The sequence below is a fragment of the Apteryx mantelli genome, chromosome 19, assembly GCF_036417845.1.
Source record: "Apteryx mantelli isolate bAptMan1 chromosome 19, bAptMan1.hap1, whole genome shotgun sequence".
NCBI lineage: Eukaryota > Metazoa > Chordata > Aves > Apterygiformes > Apterygidae > Apteryx > Apteryx mantelli.
The window spans coordinates 13,813,169-13,833,213 of NC_089996.1; the positions used below are offsets into that span (position 1 = coordinate 13,813,169).

At 42.0% G+C, this 20,045-nt stretch overlaps 1 protein-coding gene across 1 annotated transcript in view; it reads right to left on the reverse strand.

The window, feature by feature from the left end:
• Positions 1-3,981: 3,981 nt before the first annotated feature.
• Positions 3,982-20,045, reverse strand: part of CACNG4 (calcium voltage-gated channel auxiliary subunit gamma 4) — a 41,352-nt gene continuing 25,288 nt past the window's right edge. The window contains exons 2-4 of the mRNA XM_067308344.1: positions 11,911-11,994; positions 5,816-5,956; positions 3,982-4,520 (exon numbers count right to left, since the gene is read on the reverse strand). Of these exons, the coding sequence (XP_067164445.1) occupies positions 3,982-4,520; positions 5,816-5,956; positions 11,911-11,994 (764 nt within the window). The remainder of the gene's footprint in view (positions 4,521-5,815; positions 5,957-11,910; positions 11,995-20,045) is intronic.

A 20,045-nucleotide genomic window follows, 5' to 3' on the forward strand; every position in this document is an offset into this window, starting at 1 on the left:
AAAAATAAACACAGAAATTTCAGAGAATCTGGAAGTTAAAATCTATATACCTTTTCCACACACAAAAAAATACATTTAAAATGGTTTATTTAAAAATTAAGGATTAAGTACATTATACACACTTGTGATTATACTGGTAGAACTGAAGCACAGTGGAAATAACATTTTAGAACTGCAGACAGAAATGTAACCTCAAGGGACATGGTATATTAGCCCTTGTGGAAGTGTGATACATAAAGAAAGAAAAGGAAATATAAAAATAGTTTATTGTTAGAAATATGGACATATGAAGTAATTTCTCATTTTACTACTATTCTTTATAAGAAACCAGGAAGAGAGAGCTTACAATATACCTGAAACTTTGTTTCTCAGAAGATCAAATCTGATCCAATAGCATTTCTTTTTAGGTCTGCTATTATAGAGAATTATAGGATATTATAGGATAATATCAAAAGACTGATTACTGTTAATGATATGATGATGATATCTGCAGGCCTTATTCAGAAAGTGGGGCTAATTTGTATTAGATGCTGTCCAGGGAGAAACAAAGAGATGTGGAGGAACAGATGAGTTTTGTTTTTAACTATTACTGTGTGGTTTCAAAGTCCAAGAATAATCTAATTTATTTCAGATAGACTATCCACAGAGAAAGACGCTGTTCATGCGTAGGAATGCAAATTTTTCAGTTTTGTCAGAATCAAAGTTTTCCACAGGAAAAGACTGATTTTTGGAGGATTTTTTTCACTGGAAATCTCAAATGAAACAACATTTTTTGCTTTGGTTGAACAAAATAGTGCACTGTGATTTGACACAGACCATGACTTATGGAGCTTTAAAGCACAGTCTCTCTTTCTCCTACAGAGAGACCAAAGTCCAGGTCCCTGTTATCTCCTAATGCTTTTGTTCCCTGTCCAGACTGTGTATCGCACCATGAAGAATAGGTCCCTGCTTAAATTCCATTTTTCAGATGTGCCTGTTCAAGAACGAGCAAATGCTTTGTCTCAGACCGAAGTAGGGCAACGTGTCCGTACCTCGACATCTTGCACTCAGAGAGCAGAGAGCTGGGAAAATCAGCACAGCCTCTAGGGGAAGAGGATCTGAACGAAAACGGCTGCATGGTCAGCTGGCTCAGCGGCTAAGAGGAACATCCTAAAACATTTGGTAAGAAGTTTTGTGGACGTAGCGTAAAAGTATTGTCCAAACATTCCCACATGCCTCTGCAGGTCTGACCAGTGCTTTACAGAAGCCGCAGACTTTGGCTGGAATCAGATTGTTGGTTTTAAACATATTCACTGGAAAATGATGATTAAAGACAAAACCAAAGAGCAAACCAAACCAAACCTCACACTGTCACCTTTCAGTTCAATGTACATGAGTTTAAAAGACAGCCTACATCTAACTCCTGGTTTTAAAGGGAATGATTTTATTCTTAATTACAGTAAACACAGATGAGGACTTATTTCTAACTATTAGTTTATTAACACAGTGGGAAACAAATAGTTCTGGGAAATTGCACTTGAAAAGTACATCGACTATAATTAGATGTAAATTAATTAGCACTTAGTATGACACACTAATGAGACAGAAGGTTTTTTTCATTGCAAACTTCTACTTCTATCATAGCTAATCAAAGTATTTTAATATTACGAAGTCTCAAAAAGTAGGAAATAATTTATTGTTTCAAAGCATAAAGATTTTTGTAAAAAAAACCTTTTGTCAAGAACTTTAATAATTTTAGAACTTTTTTATGTTGTCCTAGCTGAAAAGCAGGTAAAAAAAGTTTTCTTGTCTGCCTCTTGTTTGAATTTTTTTAAAAACCTTGTGTAATACCTTTCTTCATACTGTCTTGATATAGGAAGTAGCACAATCTTGTCCACCTTTAAATAATTCCCATCACTCCATTTACTTTAGCTCTCAGAATTCAGAGGTTTGAAAAAGGATCCCAGCAGAGTTTTAACCTGAATGGAAATTCTTAAACAGGGATGAAGGCTCCAGTCCACCTTCATGGGATTGCTTGCCAAAATAATGATGTATCTATCTGCTAGGCTGAAGGCTAAACAGAGCATAAAAGTGACTAGGGGAAGACTTTCCTTTAAAATTGAGAACTGTGTCTTGGTTCTTTCAGGGAGAGAGGCCTAAGCAGGATTTGCTAGGAGTTTCTTTCAACTTGCGTTTTGGGATGTTAAGGCAGCTCCTGCAGGGTTTCACTGGAGGACTTCATTCCACTAGCTGAAAGCCTTGTATCCAAAATATCAGAGTCACTGACACTGTGGGCATTATGGTATAAATTAAAAGATTAAAGAGGTTTTAACAATTTGGCTGAGATCGCCCACCATCAGTGAATCAATCTTTCCAAATCATGTTTTTTTCTTGTCACCACTTCTTTAGTCTTCTGGTACAAAAGATTTTTCAGGGCAAAGAAGACCAAGACCTGGATATGTTCAAAGTAATCTAAAGGAATTAGCTGCTCCTCTCTCATTGCACCTAATTCATCTGGGGGCACCTAATTCTCATAAGGCTTGGTCGAGTGGTCACTGAAATCAAAGGGACTGCTATCAGAGTAAATGACCTATGAATCAGGCCCTTGAGCTTTGAGAATCCAAGCCTAAATGTAAAAATAAAACTAGAAATTTAAAAGAAGAAAATTTCAGACCTTTTTAGAAACATTATACAGAAGCAAAATGGGTACAAATTAGCCCCCCTCCCTTATGTGATGCATAGAGTTTTCTGTGGGCTCTTGCACATAAGTAGATTCATCATTACAAAATAAATTAAATTAGGTTGAACCATCGTTTCCATCTAAAAGCAACTATACCTTGCACCATGCGGCACTTATTCATAATAAAAAGAGTTTAATAAATATCTCATAAATGGTGATCATTTTTTGTTCTAGTTTAAAAAATACAAAGTTGTCATCCATTATGTTAACGCTCAGTTCCCATTGCTGCAGGAAGATTTGCTAGTCCAAACATATTAGCTTTTCATTTTCTTACACGCATTGCTTAGATATCTTAGTTTCCTTTAGCGTTAGTGTTGCACTTGTGAAGCAGTAAGGAAAACAGGAATGCAATCGCATGGAACCAGCGGTTTCGCCCGCACTGGCCACCCCAGCCCAGCTCTGCTTCTTGCTCTCGCAATAAGTAGTCTATAGGGGCCTGCTCCTGACAGCACTCAGCACCTTGCAGGGTCAGGCACTAGGGCTAGTCGAATGAGAATTCAAGTTTTCTAAATGTTAGGCAAGAAATGATATTTGCAATATGCTCAAGTCCCACCTACTTTCATCCTTCCCCTTCTAGGTGTTTTCAAACGCACCCACCCTCTTTTCCCCCCTTCATCTGCATTGCCTGGAGGGACGCCTTACCCCGCTGCACAGGGCTATGCCTAAGAGCAGAAGTAGAAGACTCCCTGAAGACTGCCCCGTCAGGGAGTCCTGTAACACTCAGTACATGGGTGCCCTACAGTTTCAGTAGCGCAGGCCAGTTTCAGCCATATTTTTCTTTTCTTTTTCTTTTCTTTTTTTAAAGAGGCAAAGCTTCTCCTGTGTCAAAGGAAAGTGGATCACTTGAGGAGTAGTTCATATTCATCCTTGGGCTTGGTTATAAATTATATTTGCAAGTTTATAGTATGGGATCTCAATTTTAGAAAAAAAAGGCATACAGCAATTCTTCTGTAATCCTTTAAAACACACTGGTGGCAAGTCTTTCGCAGTTTCACTGAGACATTGTACACACTACAAAAGTGCAGGAACATGAACTGCCTTCATCTCGTGACACCAAGAACTGAAAGAAACAAACTCCAAATAGCTTCAAAAAAAGCTATGAGCATGTAATATCTTTTGTAGGTCCAGAGGATCTCCACTTGCTACTTCAACACATGCCACAATTAAAGAGGTGAGAGGGTATTTTAACATTGCTCCTTCTCTTTCATGAAAGATCCATTATGTTTTGATTTTCTTCAAAAAGCATAAGGAAGCAAAGTATTTCAAACAGGCGTCGTTCTCCTGTTGACCATGTTGACATGGAGTCCTTCCTTAAATTCCTTCTGAAGGAAGTTATGAACCTGCAGAAAGCTGGCTTCTTGGTCTGCATTGTAGCTGGCAGCAGTTGTAACCTTCAAGGGCTCTCTGGAAAGAGTGTACATGGAAATTTCGTTCATGGGAATGGTACTTGCTATCTTCATGCCAACTGGAGAAATGTCTCTAGATGGGGAAGGTTCTGTAGATCGAGAACTGGATCTGGACCTCCGCCTCCTGTATCTATAACTTGGCATCCTGGCATAAGGAGAACTGGAAGAAGTCTTAAGGAATTCCCGCTTGGTCTTAAACCGCAGCTCTTTGTTCTTCTCAATATAAATGTTCACAGCCAGAACGCCTATGGTTTCAGCCACAATAAAAGACAAGGCTCCAAAATAAAAAGACCAGCCATAGTTGTAATGGTTCTTTTTGTCCTCATCTCGCTTGTCGCTTGGGTCACCTGCATTGCTTGATATGTAGACAATGATCCCTATGATATTACTTAGTCCTGGAGAGAGAAACGTGAATCAGTTATTATGTGGCTGGGAAGGCAAAAGTCAAACTATGGCTCTTTCTGGACCTGAATGGTTCTAAAATTATGACCAGGAAATGTCATTCAATTTATTTATTCTTTCATTTAGCTAAAGATTTCGTTTATTTATTGAAAAGAAAAGAGCAGGCCCACATCTGGACGCCAGCAGTGTCCTTATCCGCATGGTCACAGTGGTTCATGGTTGCCTGCAAAGATCCCAAAGGATTCAGCAGTGCAGGATCTGTCCCCGTCTCTTTGTTGCCATGGTGGGAAAGAAGTCACAAATGGGAACTCACTAAAATTGTTAGTGGGATTCTAACATTCAGGATAATAATAAAAATATATTTTGAGCTCAGGGCTATGGCTGTTCACCTTGATCAACATAAGTTCTCTTTTACCCTGCTGAATTTTCATCTGAATACAGCATGCTTAATCTGGGCTTCAGGGAAAGATATTAGCAATGTGGCTGACTCTCTGAGATGTTTCTAGTGTGAAAAACATGCTCACATATCACAGGTGAATTTTTTCTCCCATCATATAGGAGAAAAAAAAAGCCCTCGATGTAGGAGGCACCTGATTCAGTTTTTAATACCTTTTAAGTAGTGTAAAAACTGCATGTTACCTACCTTAGCTTCCTGAAACTTTATTTCCAGGAAAGCTAAAAGCTTTTTTAGAATTTACTTATTTTATGGCTTCAAAAACGTATTTTTATCTTAAGAAATTTGCCTAGTCTGACATTGCTAGTGCCCTCAATCCAGGTTAGAGTATAGGGAGAGAAATACCAACAAGCTTTTCAATGGGAAACATAAGCTTGAAGCTTTGTATTAGGTTCGAACGCTAAATATGACTTGCTTGCCGTGTGCTTGCTTTCATCAGGAGTGAGTAAGGCAAACAGGATTTCTTCCTTTGGATATGAACATATTGGTGGCATAAACATATCAACAGTGTAAAGCTGTTTACAGGATTCAGCGATGCCTACCTGCAATAAAAATGCGCTGAAGGAATTTAAAGTGTGGGAAGGAAATTCAAGAAACAGAAGAAGAGCCTGGGACATGATGTAGCACCTTTCTTCTGTGCCTCTCAGTGGGCTCAGAGCACCAGTCATCCCTAAGCGCTTTTAGAAAGCCTGGCCTTACTGTGGCTCAGATAGATAATTTCGGGTAGCCTTGCTGCTGGAGGAATTGCTTCTCTGCCAAGCCTTGGCTGCACTTTTGCATTTTCAGTTTAGGAAGGCAGCACTTCTTAAGGACTCAATTTCAGGGAGAACATACCTGCTGCAACAAAAAGAATCCCGGCGCTGAGAATAATGTTGTTTTTGCTATTGTAAATCCTTCCTGCTCCAACACAAAGTCCTCCCAGCAACAGTAATATCGTGCTTAGGATGGGGAACACGCTGGAGGCGCGGACAATGCCTGCAGGGGAGATAAGAAGAAAGACAAGACAGATAATAATCATTTCAGATGCCTCCTCAGGTGCTAGTGCGGAGATTACAAGGCAAATTCTCAAAAGGTAACCCTTGGCTTTTGCCAGAATTAGCACTGGTTCTGCATTTCTAGGCAATTTTTTTAGCACCAAGGCTGTGAATGGGTAGTTAATGCGAGAGGGACAAAGCAGCTGTGGCTGTAGTCGCTTCTCATTCGAGGCTTACATCTTTGGTGCTTTCTCCTAGGAGGCCAGGCATTGCCGCCACAATCGGGTGCCACCGCATACGGGACGTTTCTGCCAAGGCATGAGTAAGAGAGGTAACGCGCGTCGTCACGCAGGAGCGGCGCTGAGAGATTCAGGAGCTGACTCCGAACCGTGCAGCGGTTTTGGGACGGCTTTAGCAGATTGGGATATGCACAAGGTGAGCAAATTAGAGCTTATAAAGTCTAGTGTTCGTGTTACCAGCTACCACAGCTACCAACGCTTTTTCTCTCGTTGAGTACTAAGGATATTGAGGTCGCTCAGACTTCTGTGGAAGACATTTTATCAAGTGTGTCTCAGATGTCTGTGTTTAGTTTCCTGGCAGCTGAGTGGAAGCATTTAAAATTCTGTATGTTTCAGTCCATTCATCAACATGGACTATAAAATCCCTGAAAAAAATTCAAAATACTACTTCAAGCCAGCTTTTGAAATTGGGTCACTAACAGACTAAGAAGCAATCAAAAGGGAAGCGGAAAGGAGGAAATGAAAAGATGGAGGAAAAATAAACAGGCAGAAGGGACAAGAATGTGTTGTAAAAGCAAAAGGCGTTAACTTGGTAGTTCCTGACAGGAATATTGAGGAACAAAGTCATATTGTTCTATCTATGGAGAGGATCCTTTGCAGAAGAGGAGGTAAAGTGCAGAATACCGTTGTGGAAATCCAGGCTTGCCCCAAAAACCGAGGGGGCAGGTGGGTGGGAGGGAAGCGAGCGGGGCCGGGGATGCTGCAGGCTGCTGGAGGCAGAGGCTTGTCCCCAGTGGCCCCTTGGCAGGGGAAGCACCCTGGTACATGGGGGGGCACAGGGGACCCCCAGGGCCGAGCACACGGAGAGGAGAAAACCACCATCTGGCCCAATTTGCTCATACGGAGCTGTTAATGGCGTGGTCTCTGCTGGGTGCCGTCTTCCTGTGCGACAGGCACAGCGAGCGGTGCCCGTTTCTCACGGAGAAATGGCCAGATGTTATAGCTGATGTTTTCTCATTTTACTTTTGATGGCAGTGGTTCCTCCAGTTTAGTGATTTGCTTTCTAACCTGGCTATTTACCAGAGCTCGACCCACCTCCTTCGGTAACTGGTGGCAAAACTCCCACCCACTGCAAGAGGGACAGGAGTGGGCGTTCAATAACAGCATTGCTCCTGTGCGTGCTGCAGCCCCCCAGGAGCCCACGTTATGCACCCAGGCCCCATCAGGCTGGTGTAAACACACAAAAAAAGACAGTGCTTGCTGGGAAGCCTTTGCTTGTATTGATCTGCTACGGTGAGAAACGCACATCTCCCGCCGTAGCTGGCAACTTTGCTACACGGGTCCCTTTGCAGATGGGGCATTTCCTAAGCAGCTCTAAAATCAGTTCAAACAATCTGGTGCATTACTATTCAGGTAGTGTCTTGCAATAATTGGCAAGTCCAAGTAATGAGGGTGTGAGTTCACTAATCAAAGCAGGGCGAATGCTGAGAGTGCGTTCTGTTGTCCTGGGTATAACCCAGCATGAGCGCCAAGAGGTAATGGTGCCTTGACTCTTGGGACAGTTTTTAAAGACAATTTTTAGAAAAAGATTCAGCCTTCCACTCTGAGGATATTACATTTGTGCACTCAGACACTAACATATCCCAAATCACTGGCTGCTTATTAGTGACCTGAAAAAGCAGCACAGGCTTAAAAACTAGAGTGGCCTGGCCTTCTCTGTTTTTTGTTTTTTCTATTTTATATTCATGCTGTTTTTAATGGTTTCAATTAAATGAAAAAGCTTTCCTAAAATGCTTCGGTGGTATTATTAGAAGGAACTTGCTAGACATGCCAAATACACAGTGTGGGTTGTTCTACTTCTAGTAATACGCTCCAGAGATAATTTTTCTTTATTAGGTAATTAATGTGAAGAGAGACAAAACATACGGTATTGTCTTCCTATACAACAGCATGGGGCTTTTTCCTAAAATGTGTACTTTTAGTTCTGAAATGTAAAAGTAAGCTCATATGTAATGTGTAGAATTTACATATGTCTCCTGATACTGGTAGTAAAATAACAGCATATCAAAAAATATTAAGAGACTCTGGTTTCTGCTTTCTCCCCTACTTTTTTTTCTGGTTTCCCGTCCTGTCTGTTTGCATAGGCTGTTGTGCACCACGATCTGTTCTGACACCTCCTTTCGTGAAGAAACTGCAGTGTGCTGTGCTGCTCCTCCCCACGGGGCTGAGTGCTCCGGCTTTCTGCTCTGGTTTTTATTCTCTTCTGAAAGGCAGAAGGTAAGCAGACCCTACAGGCTAGACTTCTAAAACATGGATGCTACAGAGCACTGGGAAGAGGTGTACAAAACTGTAGAAATGCACATGAACCAGGGGCCCTGGTCCTCCTCTTTACGGCTGTACTTTTGTGCCACAGCAGACCCCCAATGTCCTCACATAACTCATGGGGCCCTGTGTGAGCAATGGCAATAAGAGCAGCTTAAATCTTATTTACCACAAAGGGAGATATGCACATGCTTCGATGTGGTGCTGGATAGGGACAGCTTGATTTCTGTGTGGTTGCAGAAATGCAAGAGAGAGGAGCCCCTGCACCTTGCCGTGTGTGTGCAGGGGAGGTAGGTGGCAGGCCCGGGCTGGAACGGCTTTCTGTGCATGCAGCCTGCGGGGTGGTGATAGCTCTCTTTGCCCCTTGCTGGGGCTCTGTACAGACATGTGAAGGGGATTTTTTTTAAAGATACACATGGAGTGGGGTGTGTTGTCATCAGGGAAGATTGAATAGGAGGGGTCTTGTTTAAGCTTCTTTGCACATATTAGTAGTCACCGTGGCTGTCATTCGTTTGGCTTTCTAGGAAGGAGCCTGAATGACAAACGGGAAATTCTGGACTCTTGCTCCTACCCTGACCAAAGCCCCCTAAAATCAATCTTTTTTTTCACTGATTTCAGTAGGGTTTGAACCAGGGCTTGATTCTACTAACACTCTGTAACGTTTACATTTATCTGATGCCCATATTAGATTGGTAATTGTGGAGCAGGCTGAAATGTCAAAAATGCTACTCTTTTCAGGAGCACAATATACACAAAATGTGGCTGTGTGGTGCCCTCACCTACACAGTTCAGAATCTGCCTGCACAGAAACTACAGTTTTTCCCTTTTCCTGACTTAGATGAAAAATGATAAGGGCTACCCCCAACACATCCCTTCAAAAGACTTGTGCCAAGAAATGGGTAAAAAGCACGACAGATGATATGGAGACAGCAGATTGCCAACGTGTTGCAGAGAGGGCAAAAATGGGGAGCAACGTCTCAGATCTCCTTTTAAACAGGTTGAAAACATTCAGTGTTTGTGTCTAGCTAGACAATCATTCGGTCCCTGTTACAGATATTATGAGCTCTTTACTGCTGGAGTTAGAGACATAACCTTTCAGTAATCTCTACTGTCAGCTGCATGCATTTTAAGTAGAACTGGGTTTTTCCTTGTAAAAGTTAAAAGAGGAAAGTCCTGTTTTCTATGCAGACTATGAGAGGATAAGCTATCCTTTGTGGTGGGAGCAGCTGAATTCTGATTTTGCAGAATTCATAAAGGCTTGGACCAACTTATTTTTCAGGCCTGGACTTAGTCACTTTTGAAAACAGGGTTTAGGATCATTAGTCACAAGTACACTTACAAACAATTTACCCCTGGCACTTAGCTCAAATCTCTTGTCTTACTGAGGAGCTGTACACTGTTTTCCCAGTTCTCCCTTTTCTCCAAATAAAGAAGGCATAAGACACTTTTATCAAAATCCTACTTAATTGCTCTTTCATTTACAGTCCTTTTACTAATGATATTTCTTTCCTAAAGCTGACTTGGTATCAATTTAACATTAGTTCCAAGGCTTTGCATGAAAGATAAATGCAGCCATGCTCACACTCTGCTATTTTGCCTTAGCCTGAGCACTGAAATCTTGTCACACAAGCACTATGACTGATCTAAATTGACAAGAGTAAAGATGAAAAAATATCTAGGTTTTCTGGTAACTGTACCTTTCTAAGAGATTTTTTTTCTTTCTGTCTTAGCAAACAGAAGCTGTTTCCCAGAAATGAGCAGAAGGACAGAGTGGTTTCTAAGTGTTATTTCAGGTAATTAATAGGAGCATAATTAAAGAGCATTTTGACTTGCTGTATGCATGAGCCAGCAGCCTCATTCATTGCTCCCTGAAGCTTTCCCAAACACCGTGTGAACTGCAGTTTCTTTCCCTTGTAACGGGCATTTCTTTTAGCTTTGGTGGTCAGCTCTTTTGTACAAAAGCAACAACTAGGTAAGGAGTCCAATGTGGAAAGGGAAATCTAACTCAAATTTTGCAGGATTCATGAAGTTTTACACTCAAGTTCTAAGATTTTGTATGAAATGAATGAACGGTCATCAGGAGGAAAAAGAAACAATCACCCTTATTTGAAGGGTCAGGTTGGTAGCTGACATTGCTTATGTGAGGTCTGACACACCACTGCAGAGCAGCAACGGCCGACTGTCCGTGCAGGGGAAACCATAACCCACATTCATGCTGAAACCTTGCTGTTACCTGCAGAAATCTCAGCTTCCTTCCCAAAATGCAGTAATTTCACTGCATGGGGAGGTGGCTCAGCAGCTGCAAAGGATGAGGCTTGTTTCTCCTCCAAAGTGATGCACTTCAGATCCCTCTTGGAGGAAGACGGCCAAAGCTTCTGGTCTCTGTCCATGGTTTCCCCTTAAAATAGCAATCATCACTAATCTCCACAGGGTGTTAGCAGCCTTGGTGGGTTAATGTGCATTATAAGGTGCAGTAGCGAGTATGGATTATTTTGGTAGGCAGGGACATGCTGCTTTCTTGGTGGGAGGGCATCACTTTGCTTAGCCCCAGCTGAAGCAGGGTGTGATGGAAAAAATAGTGAGAACAAGAGTATCCACCGTGCATTTTTACTTCCACTACTGCAAGCACCAGCAGGTGGTTTGCTGGGCTGTCAGCAGGAACTTAGAGCATTTCATGTATTCAGGGAAGACATGGCCGGTTTGCATGCCTGGCCCCTATAGGGGAAGGGAGACGAGAGAACATGATACAACTTTCGTAAGAGGCATAAGAGGCTCTGCAAAGAAGGGCATAATCTGTCCATTGTGGCCATAGTGGATAGGACAAGAAGTAATAGATTTAAATTGCCTAAAGGTTGGGTTTAAGCATTACAAAAAGCTTCCTAATAGGCTGGTTAGTGCTGGGAGTCTCTGTCCTTGGACCAGATAAATGTCTCTCGGAGATGACAAGGATAGCTGACACTGCCTTGGAGGAGGGGATTGGACTAGAAGATTTCTTGATGCACCCTCCCAGAAATCTAGGTTTTGCTGCCTATTATTAACTCACTCTTCGCACTCCTTTTTGATACACTAATCCGATAAATATTCTCTCTGTAAAATATTCTCTATGATCTATGAGCTGGGAATGATAGTTGTAGGGTTTTTTTTGAAAAATTTCCATATGTTTTAGAGAATGGGCACCAGAATCGTGTGAGTTTTCCTGGCTGAAGGAAGGGTCATGGCCTGTGTTGTCTGCAGTCTGAACTGGATATACATTATCACTGCTCTTTGCACCCAGTTCGGGCTAATCTCTTGCAATGAGAAAGACGTGGGTTTGACTTTACAGAAGAGAAATCCAGGAAAGTCTCTCTGTCTACCTCTGTTAAGCCTGTGTATTACGTATTACTTTTCAACTTACGGAGAAGGTATTCTGAGCTGTCATGGTCATAGTCATTGTCTTCAGGGAAATGGTTGATTCGGAAGCAATGTCCTTTGTAGATTCCTAAATGAAAACAAAGCAAACATAATACTTACATAACAGAACCATGTAAACGAGCTTCTGCTAGCTCTCCATCATTTCCTTTTCCTCCCAGGTTGTATAAGTAAATTATTCTCCTGTAGGGTTGGTCACCAATTATTTTATGCCATAAAGAAACCACCTCTTATGTCATGCATCTTAGGCAGTTTGGCCTAAGAAGGGAGAGCCAGGACTCCTGGGTTCTTTTTCGTAACAGTGCCACTAATACCATAGTCTTCAGTTTTTTACCTCTCTGTGCTTTACTTTATCAATGCCGTGCTTATCTTACAAGGATACTGAGTTTGCAAAGCTGCTTTTTGTTCCTACAGTGACTGTTGCTATGGGTTCCTGCTCCATTGCTGGGGCTCCTGGATGTTACTACAGTAAACCTGAGTAACTATATAGTGCTTAACACCCCTCCTTTCTCATTCCCAGTGAAGTGTTGGGTTCCCTTAACAGAGCTGGTGAATGTTGTGCTGTTTGAGGCTTCTTCAATTACTCTCCAGGCTTGGAAAACAAGTCCATAAATATCTTGCTGTAATTTAAATCTATATGTCCCCCTCAAGGTTGGTTCGGTTTTTATTGGGCATATTTGTTCAGTTAACCAGAAGCCTGTACAGTAAGTCAGGGTGTGAGCAAAGCCTGTGTGCCAGCCTGGACGCATTGGTGCCCTTACAGAAACACTGCATTTCTCATTAGACAGCTTCCACTTTCTCCACGGCTGCATCCTTCTCTCTATTCTATCTTCCACCTCTCTCTGCAATTCTTCCTTTTCACCTCCTCTTTTTGTTCAGTTTCTCTTATACCGAAGCTGAACACAACAATGTTCGGGAAGCTGAATGCTACTGATACCTGAAGGGGTGACACCAGAATCAGTTAGATGAGACCCTCACCCGACTGAACAATTTGAGGTTCAGCACACTGTCCATCCGGGTAAAGGCTTACATTAGTGTTTTGTATTATTTTATATCATGATTCTACATAGCCACAACTAGTCTTAGCTGCAATGTGATAGCTGAGACCACTGTTGCACAGTGAGCTACATGGGGACACAAGGATTTTTCCCTGGAGAGCTTACTGTGGGAGCGAAGCCCTGAGGTGTGATTCTGCCTTGGTGCTTTCATTATTCATAAACCAGCGCTTTCATGCTCAGGAACACGTATCACCCAGGATGAGCTCTCTTCTGCACAGGAGTATTTGGTGCTTACAGTTCTAGCTGACAGAAGGATTTAAAAATCATCAGTTAATACTACTTTAACAGAAGCACAGCTGCAGTCTGTAGGATATAGCTGTGGATTTATTTTACTATCTATTACCGATGATTACAAAAATCTTCTCAGAAGCATTCCTAATACGGAAGATTTCAATTGCACCCAGTGAGTGTCAACTACAGGTCTGCTACTACAGTGCATTTAAATCTTCCAGTAAATGATGTATCTACTCTAATTATGATAACAGCTCAGGCTTTCTCTGCACAGCATTTCAAAGACTGTGAAAAACAAGCAAGTGGCTCTTGTAGCATGTGGAAATGACACACCTGTACTGTTTGCAAGGCAGATAAGAGCACTTAAACTGGGAACTGGTGCTGCTAAGCATGTTTGCCCCGGCAGCCTTTTGTTTGCCATCAGCTGCCTTGTTGCTCCTTATGGCTCTTCAGCAGGGCAATCCAACATGCAGATTTTAAAGATCCCAGCGCTTATTTTTATGGCAGTTCACACAATGAAAGCAAATCTCTCCCAGCATAACTGGGCCTCTGAGTCTGGGGTGGTCTTTTCTTTGGACCTCTTCATCGTGGTAAGCCTATTTAGAGGAACTATATTCAGAGTATGATTTTTTCTTCCTATTCATTAAAGAAAAATCTAAATAGTTTTCTTAATCTAATTTCCTGTGGAAATAGGCTTTTCAATGACACTGTGCTTGTGTGAATATAGGTGGGGTGGGCTGTCAGTCTGTATGTCCTTCTCCGATAACATTTAAGGTAGTTGGCTGATTTTATCACAATTTGATAGAAAAATAGAAGAATAACAGATAAGTGAGCGCTCACAAGTTTCAAGTAAACACACAGTTGCATAAAGGCAAGAGGGCTCTCCACCTAAGACTGCCCTGTGGACTTGCACTTTATTAGATACCAGAGCATGGGCATGGACAAGAGCCCAAATAAAAGTCCCACTTTCAGAAAATCAATTAAGAGATGAAAAGTGCAAGGCTGAAATGTTCCCCGACTCTCTTGTGTCTGCAATACTGATGTATCAATGGATGGTTTTGGTTTCTGTAAAATAACCTTGTGTTACTAGACTCCTGAATGAAATGGGCCCCTTAGCAAAACTTTTTCTTCTGATGAGGCCATGAAGCCAGGAGCCCTTCCACCGGGGGACTGAACAGATCAGCAGGACAATATGGAACTATGTTAGCAGGGTCCAGGCTTTTCCTGTTTTATGGCTAAAGACCTTAATTTCCAGGTTCTTTATACCTGGAGCCTTTCACATGGAAGTATACTATCAAGTCTAGCAGATGTGAAAAAAGAGGATAATTAGAGATAGCTGAAAATTTGAGAGAAGCTCAAGACTCCCTTTCTGTTTCCAGTTTTTAGGGAACTGAGACTGGCCATTCTGGCCAACTTTTTACAGAGATGATAGCAAATGGCTGTGAAATGTGGACCTGTATCAAAGGCTGGGAATCCAAAATTTTCTTCCAAATATTTTTGCTGTGGTTCAGGTCATGGATATTGGTTCAGGGTCATCTCCAGTGTCTATGGAATTTGATAGCTAATAACAGCAACAGACTGGATAATTTTCTTTCATAAACTTAACAGGTGCCATATAACTCAGTGACAGTTTATTAAAGTGTCAGCAAGGTTTGAAGTTGCTATCAAGAACTCTAGTGATCTACTGGGCTGAGGACTCTTTCAATCCACAATGTAGCAGAAATAAAGTTTTGCTAGGAAGTGTAACACAAACCTTTCTTCATAGCAACGAACTTCAAAACTCAGATTTGGGAAAAATTAAAACTAGCTAGGCTGGAAACTATTGAAGCAGTGCTCAGCTATGAAAGCATCCCTTCGCTTACTAGCCTAACAGCAAAAAAAACAAAACAGAGATTTGATAATATACCCAGCTCCATGCCCTAACATGCAAAGTAATAGAAAAGGGATAAAAGCCATGAGATACAGGAGGTGACAGAAAAGGGAATGCCTCATATTAGAATTTAATAACAAATATTCTGCAGGATCTGCCCAAGGCCAGCAGTCCTTAAAGCTCTTCTGAAAGGCTTCAGGCTGTGTACAAATGTGGCTACTGCTCCACACTCAGTAAAGGCACCCATGGACGTGGAAGAGAGGGGTTTTTTTTGTTTGTTTGAGTACAGGATAGTCCCTTATACAGTTCGGAGAGGAAGATGGAATATTTAACTTCTACTTCTGTATCCGCTAGAGAGAGATAAATAAACTGCAATCAGTGCCTAACAGATACTAAAATATTGAAAAGCACTTCTGGATACCTCATGAGAGTAAGATCTAATATCCCAATGAGATGCCATAAGTACTGCGCCGTTTTCTGAATGATTACTTGTATGTTTTAAATGCTTTTAGAAATGCAAATACTATAATGCATTTTTTCCCCCATAATAATAATTTCATTTTGAATTTTGAGCAAGGACTTCAGAATTTGGGTTAGTGATAATGAAGAGGCAAATTTGCTAATGTGGTGCTGATACTGTGAGAAAAGAAATTGTTTCACTGGTTACCATGTGCTTAGTTGGTACTTAGAAACTAAAAATTGTTTGTTAGTCTGTGCTTTCCTCTGTCTGTGTTCAAACTTGTCACCTACAAGGTTAGCACTTCCCAACCTCACTAAGTGTTGTTCAGATAACTATAATTAGAGTGTGACATACTCAGATAATGTGGTAAGGGGAGGGATGTAGTGCCTAAGTCAACATTAAGCTTTGTTTTTGGGTTCGAGTTCTCAAAGAACATAGGGTTTTCAAGTAAATCAAATTAGTGATCCCAGCTTCTGGTGACATACTACCTCCTCCTTGTTCTTGCTCAGATAATCCTTTAATAATCATACCTGTGCCCCTGGCAGGATTGTTCTCTATATTTTGTGACCAGTGAGAACGGTGGTTAATTCTGTAGGATGCAAGTTCTGCTTAACCCTGTTTGTGAACATGCATTACGCTGCATCATCGCTGGCCAGACCATCAGGCCATTTCTTTCAAATAGCTATTTCCCACGGTTAGTATTTACCAGTGACAACGTTCCCTGATGCACTGGAAGTGTTTTCACAAATGTTTTCAGCACTGGAAGATAAGAGCCCTTCAATGTTTGATGATATTTGTTAAGGCAAGCTTTACTTTTGTTTCCTCCCCCTCCCCATAATACTGTAAACTACATACAAGATCTTTCCATAACATCAGTGTTCTGTTGTCATTTAAAATAGGTTTCCACCATGCAAGATGCTAGCAGCTTTACAGCAGAGGACCTTGTCTGCGGGGTACTTCTGTCAATAGCAATTTTTGTCTCTCTGCTCTGAGCATGAGCTTAGGGAAGGCGATATTTGATAGCAGTGGGAGACGCATGAGGATAGATGGTTCTAGCTGGTCTCCCTCATTCCCCATCAACAGCTTCTGCAGAGCTACTGCTCGCTTAACTGTTTCACCTACCAGCCTTCTCCCCTGCCCTTACTGGTAAGACTATACAGCAAAACGCGTTTTGGAACTTGCTTGAGAAGCCTTTCTTGTTTTCACACAGGATGCTAAACATTTGCTACCTCCCTGGATCCCCTGCCAACACAACACATTCTTGCACTGAACAGCTACAGATACTTAGTGCACACGTGTGCACACTATTTATAGAGTTAAGCGAGGTTTTCTCTGTAGGGGCGTATGTGCATGGAATGAGTGCTATGAATGTCAGCTTCAGAAGCGCTCCCATGGCTACACTAATTACCTGCAGGTAGGTAAATACACTGAATGGTGTCCCAGCCTAAAATCACGCTGACCAGCTGATTTCTTTTTGGCAAATGTGGGTATTCTGGGAAGATTTGAAGATGTATAAGGAACAGATTTTAAAGGTCATTTTACAGCAAGTGTGTCCAGATACAAGAGATACAAGTTGTAAGGAGCTGACAGTATATTAAAAGTAAGGCAATTAGTAAGGAAACAGGGGAGAGTTAGCCCACTATTTCTACGTGTCGCATCTGTTCTGTGATTGAATTCTGTGCTTTAGTTCTGGAGCAAAGCAGTAGCATGATTTGTTGCTAACACTTGAATGTCTGAATGTTTAAATGACAACTTTGCTGAATTTATCAGCACCGAGAAGGCTGACTGATGGATAACGTCACAGACAGCAAGAAAAGCGTTGCATTCAGAGAAGGGCTGTTGTAACAGAATTTGACTGAACAGGGTGGCCATCTAACCAAACCCATATGTGGACTGAATTTCCTTAATGGCAGGGTTTTGCATTTCCCTTTGACAAAAGTGAAGAATCTCTATTTATAGTGAGTGAGAGTGTGTCAGAGCTGGACTCCGTCGGGGGAGCAGAGAATCAGTTGTATATTTTTTTCGTTAGGAAGATTTCTCTGCTGACAAGTTCTGAAAGCCTCTGCAGTGTGATTTGAGCTATAGTGAGCAAAGGAGATCAGACATGCCAAAAAATGTTTCTCTCCACAAAATTCATAGCGCAGAGTCTATCTGTGCACTGTGTTCTTTTTTGTTTTTCTTACCAGTAAAACCACTCTATCTCAGTGGATTGACACAACGGCGAATGGAGCCACTAAGTTAACCTTTTCCCCCTTCATTCTTCTTGTCATAAAATAATGTTTGAAAAGAAGACTGGGCGATGTGCCTACCATCCCTGATTTACTTCCCAAATTTGCTATGTGGTGCTGATGATCAAGTGCAGGGTACTGTTGTTCTGAACTCTCCACTCAGACCATGGGGAACAGAATTAGATTTTTTTTTCTTTAACTTGGCACTTTCTACGTTAATTTGTCCAGAGTGTGATTATTTCTCTCCTGCTGAGAATTTCATAGACCGGTACTTAAATTACTCAGCCAAGCACAGATCCTGTGAGCCTCTCCTAGAAGATCTCTAATGGTGTCATTATGAAGGAAATCATGCACTATTGGATGCAGGCAGTGCGTAAAACACACCGCATGTGAATTTGCTACCCCACATTGCTGCTGTAACGCTGCCTTCATTGTCAAGGCGAGCAGAGCCAGCAGAGCAAGAAACCTCGGGAGGTTAAGTACACATTTATTGGGTGTGTGGCTTTGAGAGCAGTTTGGCTGTTGTGAGATCTTTGTGAAGCTTGAAACTTCACAGTATAGATGGTTTTTGGAAGTCACTGCTGAGACAGACGCTGTCTGACACCTCTTGAGTCCTGACAGTCAGGCAAATTTTTGTCCGTATGACAGTTTGTTCATATTTCTGTTTCATCCTGAGAGACAGTTTGATGAAGTGCACTGCTCGTGCATGGGGTTATTGTCATACCAGGCCAGGATAGGCCTTGTTTTCAGCAAATGCTTAGGATGTAGAAGGATTAGGAGTACAGTCCCATAACTGTGAACCGGCAAGGTACCGTAAGTGAGCTGACCAGCAGTAGCTGTGCGTGTCATATTTAGACTACAACAAATTCAACTCAGCTGAGTCTTTAAAAGGATTTTGTCCTGAATCTTAACCATCTTTCTCTACAGATGCAGAGAGAGGAAAGACAACCCTGTATTTATCCTCATAAAAGCCCTTCCTTTCTTCCTCTGTCTTTCATTCCATAACTTTGAGAAGTCTCTTATTTCTAATAGGAAGGGATACAACTGCTTACTTTAAAGGAGCAGAGCTAAGGGCCAGACTCGGATTTCAGTTCTGTGGGTTCAAATCTGGGTCTCACCCAGTCACAGTGATACCAGCAGCTGGTCTTCTCCCTTTGTTTGCTTTAGCTCTACTTCCTGGACCAAAAAAATAAAAATCCTTATTTTAAAAAGTTGAAATGTATGAAATTTGCCCCACTTTCTTCTTTAGGAACTGTCAGCTCTTAGAAACCCTTTGGGTTCTTCTTTTGATCTATTTTCAATTGTCTGGTGGGCAAAGTAAAACTCCTCCTCAAGTCTCTTATTTTCTTATCTTCTGCTGTGACAAGAATTTCCCCCTTCTCCAGTCCTCTCCCTGCACTGCCTAAAGACCCTTGGCTGGTTCGTGCTTTTCATCCGTCCCCTTGATGCCAAGTGAATAATTACCAGCCGCTTTTGACTCCTGTTCCATCTTGCTCCTCTTTAAAGGTTTCAGATACAAAACACCTTCCTGGTGTGTTTAACACCTCACCGGGGCTCTGACCACGGCAGCTGCGGCGGAGCCCGATGCAACGCGCTCCGCCGCACACGCAGGGCGCAGCTGTCAGCTTCGCTCAGCCCACGCGGTTGCAAATTAGCTGATGTTGGCAGGGGACTGTGCTCTGCTTTTACACAGGCCTTTATTCTTAGCTGTCTCCGTTCCCCTCCAGTCTGGCAAAAGCACGTTTTCTCTAGGAACAGTTCTCAGTTTAGCTCGTCATTGACATGTTCAGTCCCACCAGCTTGATCCTCCAATTAACCTTACTCCACTTTTTCTCTTATCTTCTTATACCAATTAATGCTCCCATCTGTATTATCATACACTTTGTATGAGAAAAAAGACAGTTTTATACCACCATTCTCAAGTATTCACTGTAGGACATTCAAATCTTTCACCAGCTTGTCTGCACTTTGATAGGGTCTGATCTCGTTTCCTTTTACTGGGTGCAGTATCTCCTTGGTGCTCCTCTATAAAGTCTGTCTGAACCCCCATTTGCTGGAAGCCAAGATAGCTCCCAGCTTCTCCTGTCCCCATATCCCTGGCCCACAGAATTAGAGGCGCGTTGCTATATTCCTTGCATTACTTTTTCCTATAGTGTAGAGCTCGCACTCCACATTTCTGCAGGGCCGTCTCTGCTGACTTGAGTGCCGATTTCACAGCCATAAATAGCGAGCGGCGAGGTTCCCACGTGGACAGTTTGACCTTCATGTCACTGA